This window comes from Gopherus evgoodei, chromosome 14, assembly GCF_007399415.2.
Source record: "Gopherus evgoodei ecotype Sinaloan lineage chromosome 14, rGopEvg1_v1.p, whole genome shotgun sequence".
NCBI classification, from domain to species: Eukaryota; Metazoa; Chordata; order Testudines; family Testudinidae; genus Gopherus; species Gopherus evgoodei.
The window spans coordinates 5,921,265-5,942,813 of record NC_044335.1 but is presented as its reverse complement, the minus strand read 5'-3'; the positions used below and the strand labels follow the sequence as shown (position 1 = coordinate 5,942,813).

The 21,549-nt window shown below is 44.6% G+C and overlaps 1 protein-coding gene across 1 annotated transcript in view; it reads right to left on the bottom strand.

Annotated features, from left to right (window-relative positions):
- MYT1 (myelin transcription factor 1) overlaps nt 1-21,549 on the bottom strand; it is a 111,475-nt gene that overhangs the window by 42,343 nt on the left and 47,583 nt on the right. Inside the window, 6 exon segments of the mRNA XM_030533658.1 lie at nt 1,559-1,693; nt 3,273-4,142; nt 5,294-5,541; nt 6,523-6,585; nt 10,418-10,448; nt 12,943-12,997. Coding sequence (XP_030389518.1) covers nt 1,559-1,693; nt 3,273-4,142; nt 5,294-5,541; nt 6,523-6,585; nt 10,418-10,448; nt 12,943-12,997 — 1,402 coding nt within the window.

Here is a 21,549-nt window from a genome sequence, read left to right as displayed (position 1 = left end):
TTTGTAGCGAGGAGAGGAAGGGAAGAGGGGAGGGAAGTAAAAACAACTTTATAAAAACAGAGCAAAAAAGACAAATAGTCAAGTTTTGATGGTGGCTTCCTAGAAATCAGCAAATATGAAACTGTGCAATTAAAAGTTGCCTGCATACAGAAAAGTGTTACAAGCCAACACAGCTCAGGTCAGCGCTAGATTAGCGTTTCTGTACAGGCCATCTTGGTCTTTTTTCCTTGTTAGCTGATTGCAATTCATTTTTCCTCCTCCCCCTTCATTCCGGAGCCATGCCTGCCCATTTCAGGTGGATTTAAGTGATTGGAGTTGTATCTATGCTTTTATCCTTAGGACTAGTCTTTGTTTGATTTTTAAAATTTTTAATCTTCAGGATTATTGCTCCCTGCAGTGCTGACCTGAAAAGTAAAGAAAATAATTTGCTTTGCAAGCCTTTAGAAAGCATGCAGCTTGCTTTTTTATTTTTTTATTTTGTATGCACATTTGTGTGACGATAACTGTTATTTTCACCTTGTCTCCTGCAGTTCTGTGTTTATGGCAGGTCTGCAACCTCTGAAATAACAGATAAGGCAGCGGTTGTGGGGTTTTCTGGCCATTATTCCATTATCATGAGCATACAATACTGAACTTTATTTACATGTACAGAGAATTCTATTTAGGATGTTGGTACAAATAGAAATAAAATCTATGTTTGAAAAAAAAAAAGCCAATGGCATAATGATAAACATTTTCTGCTGAATATATCTGAATCTTTATGTGGTATGATGTAACTGTCAGGGTGACGAGTGATTAAAAGGAGATTTGACTCTAGTGCATAAATTAAATGGTTACTTTTTTTTGCTGTACAATAAAAAAAAAATTGCTGTACAGATTTTTTTTCTCACCCCTATTCCCTCTTCCCGACAAGCTATTCCATGTGGGGGCAGGGAGGAATCTGTGGGATTCAATATAGGGACCAAACCAACATGGTCCAACAGAAGATCAGTATGGTTCTATAGAAATTACTGACAACACCTAGAGAAGTTAACAGAGAATGAGATCCTTTCTAAAAGTAGCATTTTTTTAAACCACCCTATAGAATTCTATAGCAGAGAGATCAGTATGGGATGGATCTAAAAGCCTGTAAAAAGGATATTGTTTTCTATTAAATTCTCCAGAACTTTCCCATAAGGGTAGCTATAACTTTTGTCATCATAAGGATAATACACTGTGTAGACGGATCTGCATTAACTGGACTCTAGCTAGCTCACTAAAAATAGAAGTGAGGATGCTGCAGAGTGAGCTGCACAAATCTGCCTGACCCCCCCTCACCCCCTCATGGGTACATATTCACTTATGCAACCTGCACTGAAGCCCTTGCCACTGTGTCCTCACTTCTACTTTTAGTGGCCTAACTAGAGTTCAGCTAGTGTGGATACATCTCGACAAGCTACCATTCGTACTCAAGACTGCAATACAGATGTGCTCAAAGGCGCAAATCTGCTAAGTGCCTCAGCACCCCAGGTTAGGCAGCCCTTTTTCTGCAGTGTGGAAATCCCTACAGTATACTCACTCTCTGGAGGAATCCTGTCTTTGTGCGGGCAACCAGACAGACTGCGATGGTGAGGATAGAGTCCTGTGACGTGACCAGTGCCATCACAACCTGGAGTAGGACATTTGATCTCTCGCTTCTCAGGTCTTGAGGGATCTAGGAAATATGGGGAGGGGGATGTGGGAAAAATATTACCCAAGGCAAGGGCAGCAACTGGATACAAATCATGATGGCTGGATAAAAGAAAAGGAGCTATTGTACAGCATTGCTGTGAAAGAGTTTATTGCCAAGATTTCGGGGTACGTTTGCATCTGTAGTTCAAGTCAGAGTCCAAGGTTGAATATTCACATCATTAGCTGCCTGATTGTTGGGGCAAATCAGGTAGTTACTGATGCAAAGACTCTGATTTGCACACCCAATTACATTTTTGTTTAAAAATACAGGTGCAAGTTTTGCAGGTGGATACGAAAGGGATGCTATGCTCAATGTGGCTGAAAATGTATCCTGTAATGTGCTATATAAGGTCAGTGAGGACATCTAAGAATTATGCCAGGATAATCCCATTGGCTCATCTTCAAATCATGGACCAAGCCAAGCCAAAATAAATTATTGATCTTAGGCCAGGCTTCAGTTTCTATAGGCCAGAGCCCTTAGTGTCTAATACTTCCTGCAGAATCCATAAAGGCTTTGCAAGTGATACCCTTCTTGAAAAATACGTGAACTGTATTAGTTTTCAGATTGGCATTTTCATATGAGTCCTATGCAGAAACAGTTGAAATTTTTCAAATTTTAATAGTTTTGAAATCTGAAAGTTCATTCATTCATAAATTAGGAACATTTTAAATGAAATTCTTCATGAAAGTTTTCAGTCAATTTTCAAATGGAAATTGATAGAGCTGGTTGATTTTGTTTGTGTTTCAATTTCAAAAATTATTAACATTTTTTAATTTAAAAAATGAAAAGGGGGGAACATTTGCAAATATTCCCCCCCACCACAACTTTCCTGCCCTATGCTAGGAAAGAGGATAACAAACTCTCAGTAGGAGAGGTGTGCATGTGATCAGGTGGTTCCTCTCTACAGCTTTCCTTTGTAGTTTTAGTTCAAAAATCTATTTAAAAGTAAACTGGTGCTGATTAAAGATTCTGATGAAATTGATGGATTGAGGATATTGATGGCACTTTCTCCATGTGTCTATTCAACACGTACATCAAGGCCCCATGGAGAAAGCTTCTACTTATCTGTTGCTCAAGTAGAATATGGCACCAGAGCCCAAATGCCCTTAAAATTAGGCTACAAGGTCCATAGCATCTAGTCTCACAGGATTTTTCTGGAATGGGAAGAATAACCAGAAGGGTGGCACTGGTGGGAGAGTTTTTGTTCTGAGTTTATTTTGGAGGGTCCTAGCTTATGGATTTTGGTCTTAATTGTCACTGGGAAGACTTTATAGCCAAAAGACTGGGTGGGAACATTTTAATAAATGGAAAGAAATACAATGAATATAAATAGTCTCCCGGATTATCCACTCTGCATCTCTTTTCCCATTTCTGTCTTAGAGGTACAGGTTGAGATTTTCAAAGCCAACTAGGGGACTTGCCACTCAATCACCTAACCGAGCTTGAAAATCCACAACCAGCTAGTTTTCATGGGACACTTAGCAGTGAAGCTCAGATTCTTTCACAGTGCAAAGCTGTTGGGGAGAAAGATGGTGCATGGAAGCTTGTTCAGATACTCCACCTTTGCTGTAGTAGTTTTTTCTGATAGTGTCCAAAGGTTTGTTTTGTTTTTCATCCACCTGGAAATGCTTTACGTGCTCCCCTGGCAGGCGGTTGGGCTCCCTCATGATCTTAACCTGTTCGGCTTTGAGCGCAATGGCCTGCTCCAGCAGCCCCAGGTTCCCTCTGGTCATCATGTCGTACATTTCAGACTCATCGGTCACGGTGGATTTCTGGGAGCGAGCATCGTCATCTTTGTCGTCATCTGACCTGACCTCCACGATGACCGAGTACTCAGGTTTTGGGCTAAACCGCCCTTCACAGTGGGTTTTCTGGGAGTCCCGAGACGTCTGAGGAGTTTCTTCACAGATGACTTCAGATGCCAGCTCCTCCTCTTCTTCCTCTTCCTCCTCCTCCTCCTCTTCTTCTTCCTCCTCTTCTTCTTCTTCTTCCTCCTCCTCCTCTTCCTCTTCGTCATCCTCCTCGTCTTCTGCTTCTGCTTGCATGGCCTTTTGCAACTTGCAGGACTCCTCACAATTCATATTGTCCCGATGTTCTGGACACAATTCACTGCTACGTTCACTAGTGACCTCAATGACTTCCTCTGCATCCTCAGTTTGGATGATAATTTCCTTGTCACATTCCTCCTCGACCACCTCTTCTTCCACCCCTTCATGGATCAGGTGCACAACATTAACAGGAGGCTTGGAGACCTGCAGTTCATTTTCAGGCATCTGCCCCTCTATTGCAAGGGTTTCTTCTGCTATTTGGCCTAGATTTAGGAGAGAGTTGGCAATGATTTCTTGATAGCTGCTGTAATTGGCCTTGCTAGGGCCGGGTGTACTGGTAGCTGCATTTTGTCCATAGCGTGATGATTTTGCTGGGCTTCTTACTGCAAAAAGGAAGAAGGAAAAATGTTATAAGCCCATAAAGAGCTCTGTGTCTCCTTTCAGCTTATTTGAACCCCAAGTCTTGCTGTTACGCCCTCGGTGAAGCCTGATTTATTGCATTTAGTAATGGCAGGTATAAAAAAGGATTTCCATTTTTAAATTATTCCCACTGATAAGATGAGTAACACCTTCAGAGATCTATTTCCTCCACTGAGCCATCAGAAACCATCAGCTACACATTTTTGCACGTTACCTGCACTAGCCCAAGGTGATGTTTTCATGCTAAGGAGCACCCCATTAGAGGCTGATGCAAACTGCCTCAATAAACAGGGGTCCATGATACACAAATACATTTAGAAGGAAAGAGATAAGGGAGAGGGCTAAGGTCCCAGGGCCAAAATTCTGCCCGAGTTATGCACACATACCTCCTCCCAAAGCCAATGAGAGTGGCATGAATTTGGACTTAGGGGCCTTACTCTGTGACCACTGAGCATAAGAACAGACATCCTGGGTCATATCAATGGTCCATCCAGCCCAGTGTCCTGTTTTCCGACAGTGGCCAATGCCAGGTGCCCCAGAGGGAATGAACAGAACAGGGAATCATCCAGTGATCCATCCCCTGTTGCCCATTCCCAGCTTCTGGCAAAGAGAGGCTAGGGACACCATCCCAGCCCATCCTGGCTAATGGTCATTGATGGATCTATCCTCCATGAACATATCTAGTTTTATTTTGAACCCTGTTATGGTTTTGGCATTCACAACATCCTCTGGCAATGAGTTCCACAGGTTGAAGACAACAGAAAAGCTCACACCCTGTCTCTGGATCAGGCTCCAAGATTCCAGGGTGCCTTTCTCATTGCTTTACCTATTGAACCACACAGAGAAGTGCTTTTATACTCTCCATAGTTCCTTCCCCAGGAATCGTCACTGATGGGAAAGCTCTTATTTTTAAGATGTTGGAGATAGTCTGTGATCAGCATAGCCAGGAACAGCCCTTCTCAAACAGGGTTTTTCTGTTGTTCTTCCCCTGAATATAATAATGGAAGAACCCATCCTATACATAACTTAGAAGCACTATAACTCTTCATTATTAACACTCACTGCCCTTTTTCCATCTGTAAAATAAGCTCTGCAATCAATAATGATAAAGCACCTTCTGCTGGCTCAGGGCTGGGGGTCTCCTCCTGTTCTATCGTCTCTGTCTCTTCCTCCTCCAAAGTCCCCTCTGATTCGTCAGTGACAGACTCCTCCTTCACCTCTGTGTCCTCACTCCCATCGCTGTCCACGTTGTAGCCTTCGTCAAGGGCCAGCTTCAGAGGATGGGATTTTCTCTTTGACACCAGGTGCTCGGCCTCAGCATCCTGAAGTTTCCTCTTCTTTGCTAGAGGGCAGCTTTGTAAACTGGAGGGAAAGAGGACTCATTGCATGAAGGAGGCATGTCTGAGAAAAACCTCAGAAATGGATGCTTTATTCAATGCCGCAAGGGGTAAAAAAGTCCTTTAAGGACTGAAGAGAAACGGGTCAACTTTGGGCAATGCATAGGGAGGGCCAGACCTTCAGCTGGTTTACATTGTCCTAGGTTTGTTGAGCAAGCTGAAGATCTGGCCTTCATTCTTGTTCGCTCTTCTCTAAATAAACTCAAGCATGAATGGGCCATAGGGTGACCAGACAGCAAGAGTGAAAAATCAGGACGGGGGTGAGGGGTAATTGGAGCCTATATAAGACAAAGACCCCAAAATTGGGACTGTCCCTATAAAATCGGGACACGTGGTCACCCTAATGGGCCAGCTCCTGATGCCTGTACACAAGTTTTTGATCAGAGATCACTGGGAGTTTGCCTGACCCAGTAAAAACATTTAGTCCTATCACAACTTATATCTAACATCACAATTTACGCTAGCCCCAGTTGTTTCTAACCTGGACATTGTTGGATACTAAAGGCTGTTGGTTGCTTCTGGCTATAAAACTAGAACTGGTATTTAGGTCCAGCCATTGTGGCATATTTAACTCATGGGCACCAGGAGTCCAGATCTGCACAGTATAATGCACTGATGAAAAATCTGTTAGCAGAAGAATGGACTCCAAGGCAGGCAATAAAGTGTGATTTCCCACCCCACTCTCCTCCACCATGCACGCAAGTCGCAAGCAGACCAAGTCCTCAGCCTGAAGACATCTCAGCAGAATTAATAAACTCATTGTATAGCAACACAGCCTCCTCTTTTCTGCATCGACCGTGAGTTTTGGGAAGCTGGTTTAGGACCTAATCCAACTCCCATTGTAGTCAATGGATCTGGATCAGGGTCAGTCTGTCTTGATTCTTGCATCTCTCTACCACTTGCATTCAGGTTCCTTAGACTGGAAATCCTTCAGACCAAATCTTACCTTCTGTGTCGTGCATACTTTCCACGGATGTGTCCTGAGCCATTACATCCTGGGGTAGGGCAGCTTGAGGGGGAAACAACCAAGCAACAAGAACAGTGATGACTTGGAAAATGCGTTTTAATTAAAGTATATAAACTGTGGAGAATTAAAAAGAATCTGTGCAGAAGGAACAAAAACTGCAAAAGGGAAGATAATTTCCTTTAAATAGTTCATTTCATCCCTTTGAATTCCAAGCAAAGAGGGCAGGATGGCAGCTTTGCAGTTTGCTAAAAATTAATGAAATGAGTCACCCCATTTAATTAAATGAACGGTTCATTATAGTTTTATGAGTATGTTTAATTAAAGATTTGCATGTGTAAAAGCAAGCCTTTAAAGACCAGATAACTACTGTACCCTGCCTCCTACTGCCACTGTTCAGTTTACTCTCTCTCTCTCTTTTTTTCTTTTTACTACTGCACAAAATAAATCATGTATTTTAAATTTCATTTTATGGTTTGTCAGACAAGCATTGTTTGAGGATGCTAGTAATGGGGGAGCTGTTGAGAAGGCCAGGTTGAGGAATGGACATGGGGAGCCAGGCCTTTGGTGTCAGGAGTCAGAGCACGCTGGACAAAATTCACTAGCTCTCCTGCCCTGGCTTCTGCTCAGCTGAAGCGACAGCCTCAGTGCAGAGGGCTCCAGAAACCCCAGGCACTGTGTGTGCCCTCTAAAGCCCTGAACACAGACTGAAGTGATGCATGCTGCTTTGCCCCGCTCCTCTGCACAGGCAAATGTCACCCCTACAGACAGACCAGTCTCAGGAATTATAGGGGCTCCAGAGGCTGAAAAGCAACTTCAGCCAGTTCGCCTGGTGGATGTACATTAGACTTTGGCTATTGCCATAGGCTGCAAAGCCAGGGGGGCCACCCGGGACATGGCTTGACCACTTTTTGACTGGGGTGGCTGGTTTCTTAACTCTCTTGTCAGTTGCTGGTCATGAGATGCAATTTGCCGAGGAGGCTGGCTGGGTGCACATGCAGTTGCACGCACAGTGATCTCGTAACTAGCGTCCGTGCACAATGCGGCAGGGAGTGGTGCTGCGGCCAGCACCCAGGTCCTGCTCTGCATGTACAGCGTGCCCTGCACCAGGCCCTTGCCCCCTGCTGGCTGCTGAAACTGCAGCAACTCTTCAGGATCCTCCCTCCCCTTCTCCCCCGCGGGTGTCCCTATGAACTAGCCCAGCTGAGCCAGGCAGTGCTGAGGTTATTAGGGTTAACGTCTGGCCAAGGTCCAGATGGAAGCTGATATGGTGCCATGCTTTGCTGACCAGAATTCAGGGCAGGGAGCCCTAGGAGAACAGCAGCACTGCCTTGTTTGTTTTGTGATTGGGAGCTTGCAAACTGGAAGGAAAGCTGAAGCCAGAGACTCAAACATCTGAACTCTCAGCAAGGCCCTAGACCTATCTCGTCTCAAAACCCTCCTGGTCCTGCTACATGTCCTTGTAACATTGGCTGCCTTTTGCAATAAGCTGACCTGCTTTATATCTGAGCTGATGATTCTCCTTTAACTCACACTATCAACTGGGAGGATGCACCGCGTTCTCTTTAGCCTCCTAGCCTTTGTACGGTGCATACGCTCAAACCAAACTGCCCCTTTCACGGGGTTCCTCATATGAGTGGAAGTGGCAGCTCAGAGGATTCTTCCAAGTGACATGGTTGAGATCATACATAAGAAGATCTCTCCAGGCTAATGTGCATAATTGGAAGAGGGTCCCCCTCCCTTTTACTGAGGATCTTAAAGTCTATTTAATTTTAATTTCCTTCAGTCATGACGGAGATTGCTCTGTTCTGAGCAGCCCCAGACACACTCTAAGTGACTTCACACAGAGACACGGAGCAGTGGTTGTGCTAGCAATGACTTCCCTGAAAAAATAAAAAGGCTTATTTAGTGTGGAACGAAAACAGCTCTGATGAAGATGTTATGGGCATTTCTAAACTTGGCTAAATCAGTTAAGGTCGATTCCCTTTTTTAAGGCAGTAAATTACAGCCTGTGTTTAAAAAAAAAAAAAAGAGAGAGAGAGAGAATAGCTTAGAGGCTTAGAGCCAAATGTATCTAAAGTGACTAGTGATTTTAGGTGGCCCATTTTTTGGTGCCTAGCTTTAGACAACTTTACAGGTGTCCAGCATTCAGAGGGTGGGCACTCAGTGCTTTCTGGAACGCCGGGTCATTTTATCTCAGTCTAGGACTTTGATTTGTGAAATCCTTAGAGATGGAAATTTCTTACATCTTGGCAGGGGTCACGAGTGGCAAAGGGCTCCGTGGTTTGTTAATGGTTCCCCCTTCTTCGCAACATTCACCCATTTCTCTCTCTCTCTCTCTTTCTCAACAGCTTTAATACTTTTACAAAAGCCTTCTTATTGTCATGCAGATGATGCCTAGCTTCCAATTAGTCGATTAATCGTCCAGTTAATCAGGCAATTAGGTGACAGCTGCAGAGATGGCTGCGTGGAGCACTCCGTGCTGCCCCGGAAATATGTCACCTGCTTCAATTACCACCTGCACTCAAGTATTTAGCAATAAAAGACAGAGAAGTGTAATGCCCAGCATCCCCCATGCTAGTCTCTCAGGAGTCATAGCAGAGTGTAGGAGCAGAAACGCTACAAAATTAGGACAGTTAAGGTCCAATTATTCTTTGACATGGAAAGTTTTCTAATAGAGGCCACTAGGAAATGCAGCCCCTGCCATTAGCACAGGTTAGTGAATCCTCCTCTTGCATAAGCACTTATGTCAGTTTTACAGAGATCTGAGAGATCCAGGAGCCTGGGATTTATAATAAAAAGCTTTGTAAAACTGCAAAGGTTTGCTCCAGTTTTTTCCTCTTGCTGTTGCTGGCATGCAAGCTACACCAAACCAACAACAGGACCGCCTGAACATCTCAGGTATCGGGCTATGGGATGGCCAGGCTGACAGGTCAGGGTGTGGGCATCAGATCTGTACTGATGGAAAGTCTTATCCTGTACCTGTGGGGCTAAATAATTTTAAAATCCATCCTGTAAGGCAGGGGAGAGGATGGAAGGAGAGATAGAGACCAGGAACATGGACAGGGGAGGAGGACCAAAGTGACGAGAGGGAAAGGGAACCAGTGAATGATCCAGGAATGGCAGCAGGAGGAGGACACCCGAGACAGAAGGAGAGGTTTGCTGTTAACCATTGTACATAACGATACTTTTTCAAGTGCCATTAGTTAAGGCTGCAGTTCCTTCTGGGGACTGAATCCTAAGTTGAGCTCGCCCTTGGTGCAGCCCAGAGAGAGGAGACCATGAGCATTGTTTCACCTCCTCTGCTCCTGGGACTGGCTATGGCCTGCCAGCCAAAGATTGCTCCATCTCATCCCTGTCCGGCCACCTCCCGCCCTCAGCCCACCTTGCGTGGAGGGGGCAGTGAATGGTAAAAGCCAGATTCCCCGCCATTACAGAAAGTGGGAATGGGAAAGTGCAGAGGGCAGCTCCCTCTCTTCTGCCTGGCGTGGGTAAGCAGTGTTCCCTTACAGCTCCCCCTCCACTGGTTCGATGAGAACTCTCCCCTCCTATTTCAATCTGCTATAACTACCCTCCTGGGGTCCCTTTGCGCTCTGGGCTGGTGCATGGGGGATTTACCCAGGGCCAAGTGTCTGGCTATATGATGTACAAGGAACTGTAACACAGCTAAAATCCTGTTTATTTTTCTTTCCAATAGCCATAAAATGGGACCCGCCAAGTGGCAGGGACAGAAGAAGGGGCTGCAGGAGGAGTTAGGGTTGGGCCTGGTAACAGATTTGTCCCATCTCATGCTTTCCACAGCTTTTATTTCCCTAAGGAATGCGCCAGAATCCCTCCCAGTCCCCAAGTTATGAGGCTGAGAAGAAACTTTTCTTACCTCACCTCCTGTCCTATGAGTTCCGTGGGCACTGAGCAGAGGAACAAGAAACAAAAGTGGAAAGAAACACAAAGTCGTGAGTAAAAACACAGATTCCTCTGCCACCGCTGAGCTAATCCATCATAAAATAGGCAAGATCATAAAATAGGCTACCTAGGAAATAGAAAAGCATAAACTCTCTGCAGCCCTCAGCCTGCTAACACTTACACACATGCTTAACTTTAAGCATGTTACAATTAAGCATGTCATGTTTTCAGGGTATGAGTCTACATCTCTGTGTAGACACAAACACACACACACACACACACACTGAGCCAGATTCTTAGCTGGTTTAAACTAGTGTGGCCATATGGAAATCAATGGAGTGCCATTGATTTAAACCAGCTCAGGATCTGAACTGCTATTGTAATATTAGCACAGGCTCTAGATCAGAGGTGGGCAAACTACAGCCCACGGGCTACATCTGGCCCACGGAACTGTCCTGCCCGGCCCCTGAGCTCCCGGACAGGGATAGGGTGACTAGATGTCCCGATTTTATAGAGAGAGTCCCAGTATTTGGGGCTTTTTCTTATATAGGCTCCTATTACTCCCCACCCTTGTCCCGATTTTACACAGTTGCAGTCTGGTCACCTTAGCCGGGGAAGCTATCCCCACCCCTCCCCTGCTGTCCCCCCACCCCCACAGCCATGCCACCACATGGGCAGCGCTCTGGGCAGCAGGGTTGCACGCTTCTGCAGAGCGGTGTGGCAGCATGTCTGGCTCCTGCTGGATGGTGCTGATGCCAGACATGCTGCTCTGAGTGGCATGGTAAGGGGGCCAGTCAGAGGACAGGGAATGAGGTGGAGTTGGATAAATGTAGGAGTCCCAGGGGGACTGTCAGGGGGCAGGGGTGTGGATAGGGGTCAGGGGATGTGAAATGGGGGGATGGATAGGTGTGGGGTGTTGGGGGGCCTGTCAGGGGGTGGGAGTGTGGATAAGGGTCAGGGGTGACAGGGGATGGGGAACAGGGCGGTTGGATAAGGGGTGGGGTCTCGGGTGGTGGTTAGGGGTGGGGGGTCCTGGGAGGGGGCGGTTAGGGGACAAGGAGCAGAGGGAGTTAGATGGGTTGGGGGTTCTGAGGAGGGCAGTCATGGGGCGGGAAGTGGGAGGGGTTGGATAGGGGGCAAGGGCCAGGCTGTTTGGGGAGGCACAGCCTTCCCTACCTGGCCCTCCATACAGTTTTGCAACCCCAACGTGGCCCTGGGCCAAAAGGTTTGCCCACCCTGATCTAGATTTTTAGGGATGACTCTTCATTTCTGAATGATACAGATGACATTACTGTATCTTTACTGAAAACCTGATGTCCAGCCAGGAATCCAAACAGCCAGGGAAAATAAGAAATAAAAAAAATGCAATGTGGCACAGCACAGGGTAAAAGGCATAACACAGCTGCTCAATTTGTTTAAGCTAATTGGGTTTCTGGGGGATCCAAAACTCAATGGAGTGACTCACAAACTTCAACAAACTGGAGGCAACAGTAGGCAGCATGCTGTATCCAAGAAATTACCTTTTCACATCGGGAAACCTGGTTTTAAATGTGTTTAAGGCAGGTTTAAGGTGGGAAAATAAGCACAATCAGGCTGGTCTCATTATAATCCCTAATGAGCATTACATATCTTACCAAAACTACCACATAATGTGGCACCATTCAGCACAACTGGCTGTATCTAATTTCTGAGCAATGCAAATGCCTAGAAGGAGAATGATGTAGGTCAGCATGGAGCTAGGCACAATGGTCCAGCTGTGTGGATGAAGTCGCATAATGCCTTCACACATCACCCTTCATTTTAACCAGTGCTATTAGTTTCTCACTTTCAGTGACCTTTGAAATGCATCAGATCCATACACACAGAAAAGAGAAAAAATAAATTCAGAGGTTGATCTGTAATCATTACACAGGATACCAATGATCTGGATATGACTTTACACACTGCAATATAGATTACAGCACCTTCCTTCTTTGCAGGGAAAAAGCATCTAGAGCGCAAAATATACAGGTTTTTTTTGGTAAAGCTGGAAAATAAATAGCAATCAAGCTTTAAATTAACAAGTCATTTGTCCTCAAGTCCCTGCCATGAGATGGCCTGTTTGCTTCTGCAGCATGTACAACCTCTGCCAGGCACTCTCAGATGTTCAACTTCAAAGCCTCTAGCAGAGCATACATGATGAAAGCCTCTGGAAGTGATCTGAAGCTATCACGGTTCCTATAGAACTAAGCATGGAAGGGATTTTTTTTTTTTTTTTTTTTTTTTGCAGTGGGGAGGAGGGAGGTTAACTGCTATGTGGGGTTTAAGTGTTTGTTGCTAGAGCTGTTTTTGTGAACAGATCTCCTGGGCTGGGGGGAGGCAGGGAAGCAGTGTTTTAAAAACTTGAAAGAATGAGATTCTGGGTCTGAAAGGAGAGCCTGCTTGGAAAAACCGAAGCACATTAACCTCAGATTTAGCCACTGTATTTAATTCCACACAGGAGGAGAATAAATGGCTCACCTCTGATAGATTTTGATCGTGTGCGTGCTCTCTTATCATCATTTTCTAAACTCATCTGGAATCAAACAGCAACAAAATTAGCATTTAAAAAAAATGTCTCAATCACATAAAATGTATTGGAAACAGTTACCCAATATAAATGCCTGAAGCTGGGGAGGCTGTAATGGCTTTTTGAGAAAGATACTGATTGTATTACTTTTAAAATTAAGGCCAGACTAACTTTGCTGGGTTGACTCTAAGGGGAGGAGCCCTGATTTGTCTTTTCCCTATAATATGAAGACTTCACCCAATAGGAACGTAGCATTTCTCTTGCTCTATGGACCAAATGGCTGAAAATATGGCCTTATTGAAGTCAGTGGAAATTTTACCACTGATTTTGATGGGTCCAGAATGTCACCCAAAGTATTTCTGTATGGTCAGCTTGTGATACCCTGATGATCATCAAATAGTATTTTAAACCACAAATGATCTCACTGAAGTCAACAGGACTTTTAAGATAGGTGCTGCTCAGCGGGAGAATGGATATGATATTCTGCCCCACCAAGTAAATAGCTGGCTTTGTTTTGCAGACATTGCTTTTTAGGGGTTGACCACCTGCTGGTGCAAAATGGCATTGTTCCACTGACTTCCTTGAACCAGCTGTGTTTGCCCCTTCAACTATAAAACAACTTGCATGTTTTCATCCTGGGGGGAAGGTGGGGAAAAGGACTTTATAAGGACACAATTTTGGAGCCAGACCCTGCAAAGTTTTACTCCTGTGAGCAATGATTTTCCATGGATATTATTGGAAGCTGCTCCCATGAGCAAAGATTACTCATCTGAGCCAGGCTTGTCAAGATGTAGCGTTTGTTTTGTGCAAAGGGGCCCAAGCCCGCAAGGTACTCAGCACCTCAGGAATCATTGAAGGCAGCGAGAGTGGAAGGTGATGCCATATCACAGAATGAGGCCCTAAATCTGTATTCAAAAACCTACCAACTTCTTTTCCCAGCTGTATGCATGAAGGAAAACAGCTACAGCCTTGAGGGACCAGATGAACTTCAGCATGACCAGATGAACTTTAGAATGGAGTAAAATCATAATGGGTGAAATTCTCCCCTCTGCACAAGCCCAGCTCCAGGTCTATGCATCCTGGAAGTATCATTAAACCCCATTTTAAGGGTTTTAATGAGACTTAAGAGGTGAAGAGGGCTTGTGTTGTCTGTTACCCAGAGGTCTTCAAAACTCCATCTAGTGCTGTAATCGCTGGACTAAGGTACAAAGACATTTTCCCGGCACAAACAACCATCATGCTGTATTAACAGACATGGTAACTAGGGGATATCAGAACCTTTCCCCCAAACTCAAATCAACCCTTTTATGAATGACAAGAAATTCAGTTAACTTCAGAAAAATGTAATACATTCTAAGGACAGAAGGGACTACGGTGATCATCTCTTCTGACCTCCTGGATGCCTCAGCTTGGAAGGATTGGATTTTTATTGGTAAACGTTGATTTCATCATACACACACAAACCAATGACAAAATATTTCCTATCGATGATTATTGAAATTCACTGATAGGCAAAGTAAGAAAAATGCTGCTTGAAAACTTGGAGTTTGATTTCAAGATATTTACTTTGTATATTTTCACACGTCATGTTGACAACTTGTTTTAATGGTTATAAAGCTTTAACTTTTGGAATCTCAGTGTCTACTGTCATTGAATAATTAGTGTCAGCCCCCCCTAGTGTCTGATCTCCCATAACTTCCCACAACAGTGAAAATTTGAATAAATAAAAATAGAAACAAAAATCCTGACGCCCCATTATTTTGCCCAACTCAGAACATTTAAATTGATCAAAATTAAAAAAGAGCCTTAAAAGTAAACAAATATCAATATTATCCATCAAAATGATACAAAAATAAAAACCAAATTCTGCCAAGCCTATGTATCCTGCCGGCCATAGGACTTCCCTGAATTAATTCCTCTCTGTACTTGGAAAAACATTTGCACACACATGCACCTTTGTGCTTCCTGCTTTCACATCCCCCAGGATTGTTGACACACCTGGAAAGAGGGCTGTACTGCACTACCCCAAGCCCAATGTGAACCAGTCTCTCCTGGGAATATTGCGAGCCAACCCATTCCCGTGAAATTTGCAGACTAGGGTCTCAATCCTGCAAGCATACACGCTTACCTTTACCCACATGGAGCAGTCCCATTGACTTCAGTAGGCCCAGGTTTCAAGACAAGACTATGATTTGACTGAAAAACATGTGCTTTTCCAGAGAGACAGCTAAGTTGGTGTGAAATCCTAATGGAGACAGGGCACCATAGTTTCTACCTGTATGTAGCCAGCTGAGGTCAATCCCGAGTTGGGTAGGGTGTAGATAGGTTGAAGAGATAGCAAGTGTGAAAAATTGGGACACTGTTTTTCAGGAGGGGGAAGGAATAATTTCTTATAGAAGACAAAGCCCCTAATATTGGGATGATCCTGATAACATCGGGATATCTGTTCACCCTTAACATGGAGGTTAAGTCCATTAATGGCTATTAGCCAGGATGGGTAAGGAATGGTGTCCCTAGCCTCTGTTTGTCAGAGGGTGGAGATGGATGGCAAGAGAGAGATCACTTGATCATTACCTGTTAGGTCCACTCCCTCTGGAGCACCTAGCATTGGCCACTGTTGGCAGACAGGATACTGGGCTGGAAGGACCTTTGGTCTGACCCAGTACGGCCATTTTTATGTTATGTTCTTATGTTCACCCTAGCTGTAGGGTTGACCTCACCTAACTATATTGATATAACAACTATTTGTGCCTTGTTTCCACAAGGATTTTACATGGCATTATCTGTTTTGATGCAAAGAGGTACCTATTGTTTGGTGGTGAAGACTAAGGCCTGGTCTATACAATGCGTTTAAACCAATTTTAGCAGCATTAAACCGATTTAACGCTGCACCCGTCCACACAACGAGGCCCTTTATATCGATATAAAGGGCTCTTTAAACCGGTTTCGGTACTCCTCCCTGACAAGAGGAGTAGCGCTGAAATCAGTATTACCATATCGGATTAGGGTTAGTGTGGCCGCAAATTGACGGTATTGGCGTCTGGGCAGTATCTCACAGTGCACCATTGTGACCGCTCTGAACAGCAATCCGAACTCGGATGCACTGGCCAGGTAAACAGGAAAAGCCCTGCGAACTTTTGAATTTCATTTGCTGTTTGCCGAGCGTGGAGCTCTGATCAGCACGGATGGCGATGCAGTCCAAATCCAAAAAGAACTCCAGCATGGACCGTACGGGAGATACTGGATCTGATCGCTGTATGGGAAGACAAATCTGTTCTATCAGAGCTCTGTTACAGAAGATGAAATGAGAAAGCATTTGAAAAAATCTCCAGGCTATGATAGACAGAGGCCACAGCACAGTGTTGTGTGACAAGTGTAACGGAAAGCCAAAGAATCAAATGGACGCTCATGGAGGGAGGGAGGGGGTACTGAGGACTCCAGCTATCCCACAGTCCCCGAAAAGCATTTGCATTCTTGGCTGAGCTCCAAATGCCTGTAGGGTCAAACACATTGTCCGGGGTGTTTCAGAGTATAGGTAGTCAATTTACACCCCACCCCCGTGAAAGAAAAGGGAAAAAAATTGTTTCTTGACTTTTTTATATGTCATCCTATGTCTACTGCATGCTGCTGGTAGACGCGGTGCTGCGGCAATGAATAGCAGCATCCTCTCCCCTCCCCTCCCCGGTGGCAGATGGTACAATATGACTGCTATCCATCGTCATCATCAGCCCATGAGTGCTCCTGGCTGGCCCCAGGTGAGGTCGGCCGGGGGCGCCTGGGTAAAAATAGGAATGACTCCCGGTCATTCCCGATAGATGGTACAGAATGGCTGGTAACTATCATCATAGCAACTGGGGGCTGAGTTCCATCAGTCCCCGCCTTTTCATGTCTAAAGAAAAGATTCTGTACTGCCTGGACTATCATAACAGCTGGAGGCTGCCTCCCCCTCATTTTATCTCACTAAAAAGTCACTGTTTCTTATTCCTGCATTCTTTATTATTTCATCACACAAATGGGGGACACTGCTATAGTAGTCCAGAAAGGTTGAGGGAGAAGGGAATCAACGGGTGGGGTTGTTGCAGGGGCACCCCCCATGAATGGCATGCAGCTCATCATTTCTGTGGGATCTCACACGGAGAGGCTGTGCTCTCTGGTTCTCTGATACATTGGTTCTTTAGTACACTTGCCCCATATTCTAGGTAGGACTGACTATTTTTAGATAAACCATAAAGGAGGGATTGACTTGGGGAGTCATTCCCATTTTTGTCTTTGCGCCCTCGGCCGACCTCAGCTAAGGCCAGCCAGGAGCACCCATGACAGCAGCAGACGGTACAGAACGACTGATAACCGTCATCTCATCGCCAATTTACAATGGCACAGCAGACGGTACAGAATGACTGGTAACCATCTCTACTACCTTGCAATGGCAAATGAATGCTGCTGTGTAGCACTGCAGTATCGCCTCTGTCAGCGGCATCCAGTACACATATGGTGACAGTGACAAAAGGCAAAACGGGCTCCATGGTTGCCACACTATGGCGTCTGCCAGGGCAATCCAGGGAAAAAGGGTGCGAAATGATTATCTGCCGTTGCTTTCCCGGAGGAAGGAATGAGTGACGATATTTACCCAGGATCACCCGCAACACTGTTTTTGCACCATCATGCATTGGGATCTCAACCCAGAATTCCAATGGGCGGTGGAGATTGCGGGAACTATACCCACAGTGCAACGCTCCGGAAATCGACGCTAGCCTTGGTACATGGACGCACACCACCGAATTAATGTGCTTAGTGTGGCCGTGTGCACTCTACTTTATACAATCTGTTTTACAAAACCGGTTTATGTAAAATCAGAACAATCCCGTACTGTAGACTTACCCTAAGCCTCAGTGAGTTTTGGATGAGGTTCTGATTAGCATCAAACTTTTAGAACTTTATCTGAATGCAACCTCCACATTTTTGGCATTTCATGCCCTCTCTGGGTCATGTGGCCATTCCATCACTGCATCAGACATAGCGGGGCTCATGTCTGGAAAAAAAAAATCAGCAAGGTGCCATGCAACTCTTTCCACGTGCTTTTTAGGAGTATTATTTAACATGTATGTGTCAACATTTTAATAGGTCACTGGGATCTGCACAGGCATTTTTATTATTATTTAACATTTATATTGGTGTAGCGCCTAGAAGTCTCCACCAGGTCAGTGCCCTATTGTGCTAGGTGCTGTACAAACATACAGTAAAATGACAGCCTTTACCCCTAATAGCTTACATGCTACAAGATGAGAGATACCAGGTGAATAAGACTAAAAAGTACGGAGGAAGACTGGTAACAAATGCAAGGGGATGTTTTTGCACAGCCCAGCTGTGGATGCTGTTCTCAGCCAATCAGCAGTAGTCATAATAATAACTCCTATCTCTTTTAACACTTTCCATTAGTAGATCTCAAGGGAGGTAAGTCATTATCCCATTACCCCAAATGGGGAAACTGAGGCACTGAGCGATGAAGTGACTTGCCTCAAGTCATCCAACAGGCCAATGGCAGAGCCAGAAATAAAACCTAGGTCTTCTGATGCCCAGTCCAATTCACTGTCCACTAGGCTGCACTGTCTCGCCTGTAATAGCAACTTGCCATCTGCCCGGCTTCTAGCAGATGGCAGTTTTCTGTGGGCATTGCAACAGAAGTGAGTTTTGAGGAGGGTTTTGAAGGTGGGTAAGACAGTGGCTGTATTTTGACTTGGAGCTTTATCTTACCCACAAGGGGCCTTGTGGGAGACAGCACAGAGATGCTTAGGGGAGAAGCAGATGATCAAGGCTGGTATTGTTGGCAGGCTGCAAGCAGGGGCTCGAGTGAGCAATAAGATACAGGACAGATAGCTTATTTGTCTAAAGCTCTGGAGATTGCTCGGAGCAGCCTTGAATGAATTCCTTCTATTATGAAATGACGATAAAAGTGGCATCTGCACTTTTGTAGAGCATTAGTGTATATAAACATCGCCATCTATTGGCTTGAGAATATAGGGCATGTTGTATTGTTCATATGTCTTTATCGTCAATAAAGTTGTTGACATGCACTATGAATAGCATCTTCTGTGTAGCTTTTTCCTTGGTGCACTTCACAGCACCCTTCTCCCTTCACTCAGAGAAATTTTACACAGATGGAAGGAGGCATCCAGATGACCTCTAGATTGTGGACATCAAACATTATGCTCAGTAGGGAATGACAACATGAATAAATAATACTTGGGACTTCAAAGTGCTCGACATTAATTAATTAAGCATCACAACAAACCATGAAGTAGTGAAAGCTGCCATGCAGCCACCTCTGGGGTGCAGCGGGGCATCTGTTGAACAGTCAGCACCATGCAACAGCTTAGGCAGGATGAGGAGAAATAATTATTTATATTACAGCAGCACCTGCAGTCCCTAGCGCCCTCTCGCAAGCAATCTCAGTAGGCAGAGTATAACAAAAGGAGTTAGAAACTAAAAGAATAGGAATAAGCTCTTACGAAACACACCACTGGATCTTAAAAAACTTTCAAAAGCATGCAGGGCATCAGTTTTACGTCTCAACCTAAAGATGGTCAAAGAGATGTATGAAGTTAGAAACTTCTGTATATCGGCAGGATTGGGGCCTGCTCCAATCTAGATATATAAAGAAGTAACCAGGTGCAAGATCCCCCCCACACACATCAGTTTGGAACCTGATCTTCTATTAACTCCATGTAGAGGCACAGGTCTGTTCTCATGGACTCAAGTGGAGCAGGAACCAAGCAAGTTTTTTTTTAATATGGATGTAAGTGTTTATGATGAGGTATAGTGGACTCCTGATTAGGACTCCTGGACTTCCCTTTCTGCTGAGCTGTCAGTCTGTCTCCTGACACAGGCATTAGTGTGGAATTACTCTGCTTCTGTTGCAATGTCTTGACTCTTGATTACCTGAACTCTTGGCTAGCCAAACATATTTAAAGTTATCAAAGTGGTGCAGAGAATTGGGATTCTAGTGTCCCTTTAAAACGGTTGCATGGAGGAGGAGGGAGAAGATAATACATTTCCATCCCCATGATTATCATACATGTCTGGTTTAGAGAGAGAACAAGAACATTCAAACCTGATTTGTCCTAATAAAGGTGAATTACCTTCTGCATAGAATGTCCCTGACTAAGTGTTCTCATCTCAACAAAGTCCTGCTGGCCATCATGTGATGAGGTTCTGCAATGTAACAAAATGAAGTGGCTCGAAAAACTAAAACCACTGTTTAAATAGTGGGTGTGTGGAATCCTAGCATTGGTTAAACACATTCAAAAGGAGAAGGAAGGGAAAGAACTGGCAAATGCAGCTGGAGCATGCACTATAATGAGCAGTATGGTGCTGCTTTCCTTTTCTGTTGCTCTGCTGGCACAGTGTATAATGAAAACAAAGCATGCTGGCTCCTCATTGGAATAAAGCCCAGCACAAGAGCCAGCTATTGACCACGTGATCTGTTCTTCAATGAGGAGCAGGAGAGGCTGTATTTAAATGTGTGACTCAAAATGCCTCCTCTAATTCTGCTTAAATTCTTGAATGTATCCTTTCAAAAAATGTGTGTCTGTGTGTTTCTTTACTGTAAGAACTGAACGGGCAGAAAGTGTGATTTGCACCTGTATTTTTCATCCTAAGGTGTTTATTTTAGTTTCTAAAAGCCAGGAGATGACAAAGCCCCCTGAGGTGTCACCTCTGAAGAAAATGCCTCAAATCAGCAAGATGAAATTTCCCTGCGTAGCCCTCCCTTCCGCCCCCTGGTAATGCAGCACTAGCATCCAGTGATTTGTGTCATTTGTTAGGGGGGCTGGAAAATATCAAAACCTGGAGTAATTTATGCATCCTGTCAGCTATAGTCTTGTGGTGCCAGAGCGTTATTCTCTACGTTTATTACAACCTTCCCAATAACCCAGAAGACAATTACTATAATTTCTATTTTTAAAGCCCTGGTTCCCCATGGACCAATGGCTCACATTTAAAGTGTGGAGAGGAGCAGGTGTCAACAGGACTTCATTACATTTATGAGCCTTTCAAATGTGCCGTGCTCTGAGCTAGCTCACTAATGCCTTCCGATGCATGCTGTACAATAGAACTAATATGTTTGATTGCTAGGCAGCTATGTTCAGCTGAAATGAAATCTAGAGCTTTTTTTTGTTAGTTTTCCCAGAGAAATTGGCAAGCATTCTGCTGGGGCCTTGGCAATTTGGATTTCCTGCAGATAAATTATTCAAAAAGCAGAGAATAGAGAGGGCTACAGAAAGTGTAATGGGCGCTGCTTGCAAACTGCTAACTCCTACTGATGGAGCTAACAGCTGTGGTATTCCTTTTTCCAGAGCACCGTGCCATTTGCAACGTATCGACTTTTTTTTTTTTAAAAAAGGACAACAGGAAACACTTCTTCGCTTTGGTGTGAAGAGCTTCAATTTAAAGGGAATGAAATACAGAGGGACAAAAATTCAGGTCTTAATCCTGCCCTTTTGGGGAAGGTAGACTGGAAAGTGAGCCTGGAGCCTAGATAGCTTGTTCATAACTCTGCCAGT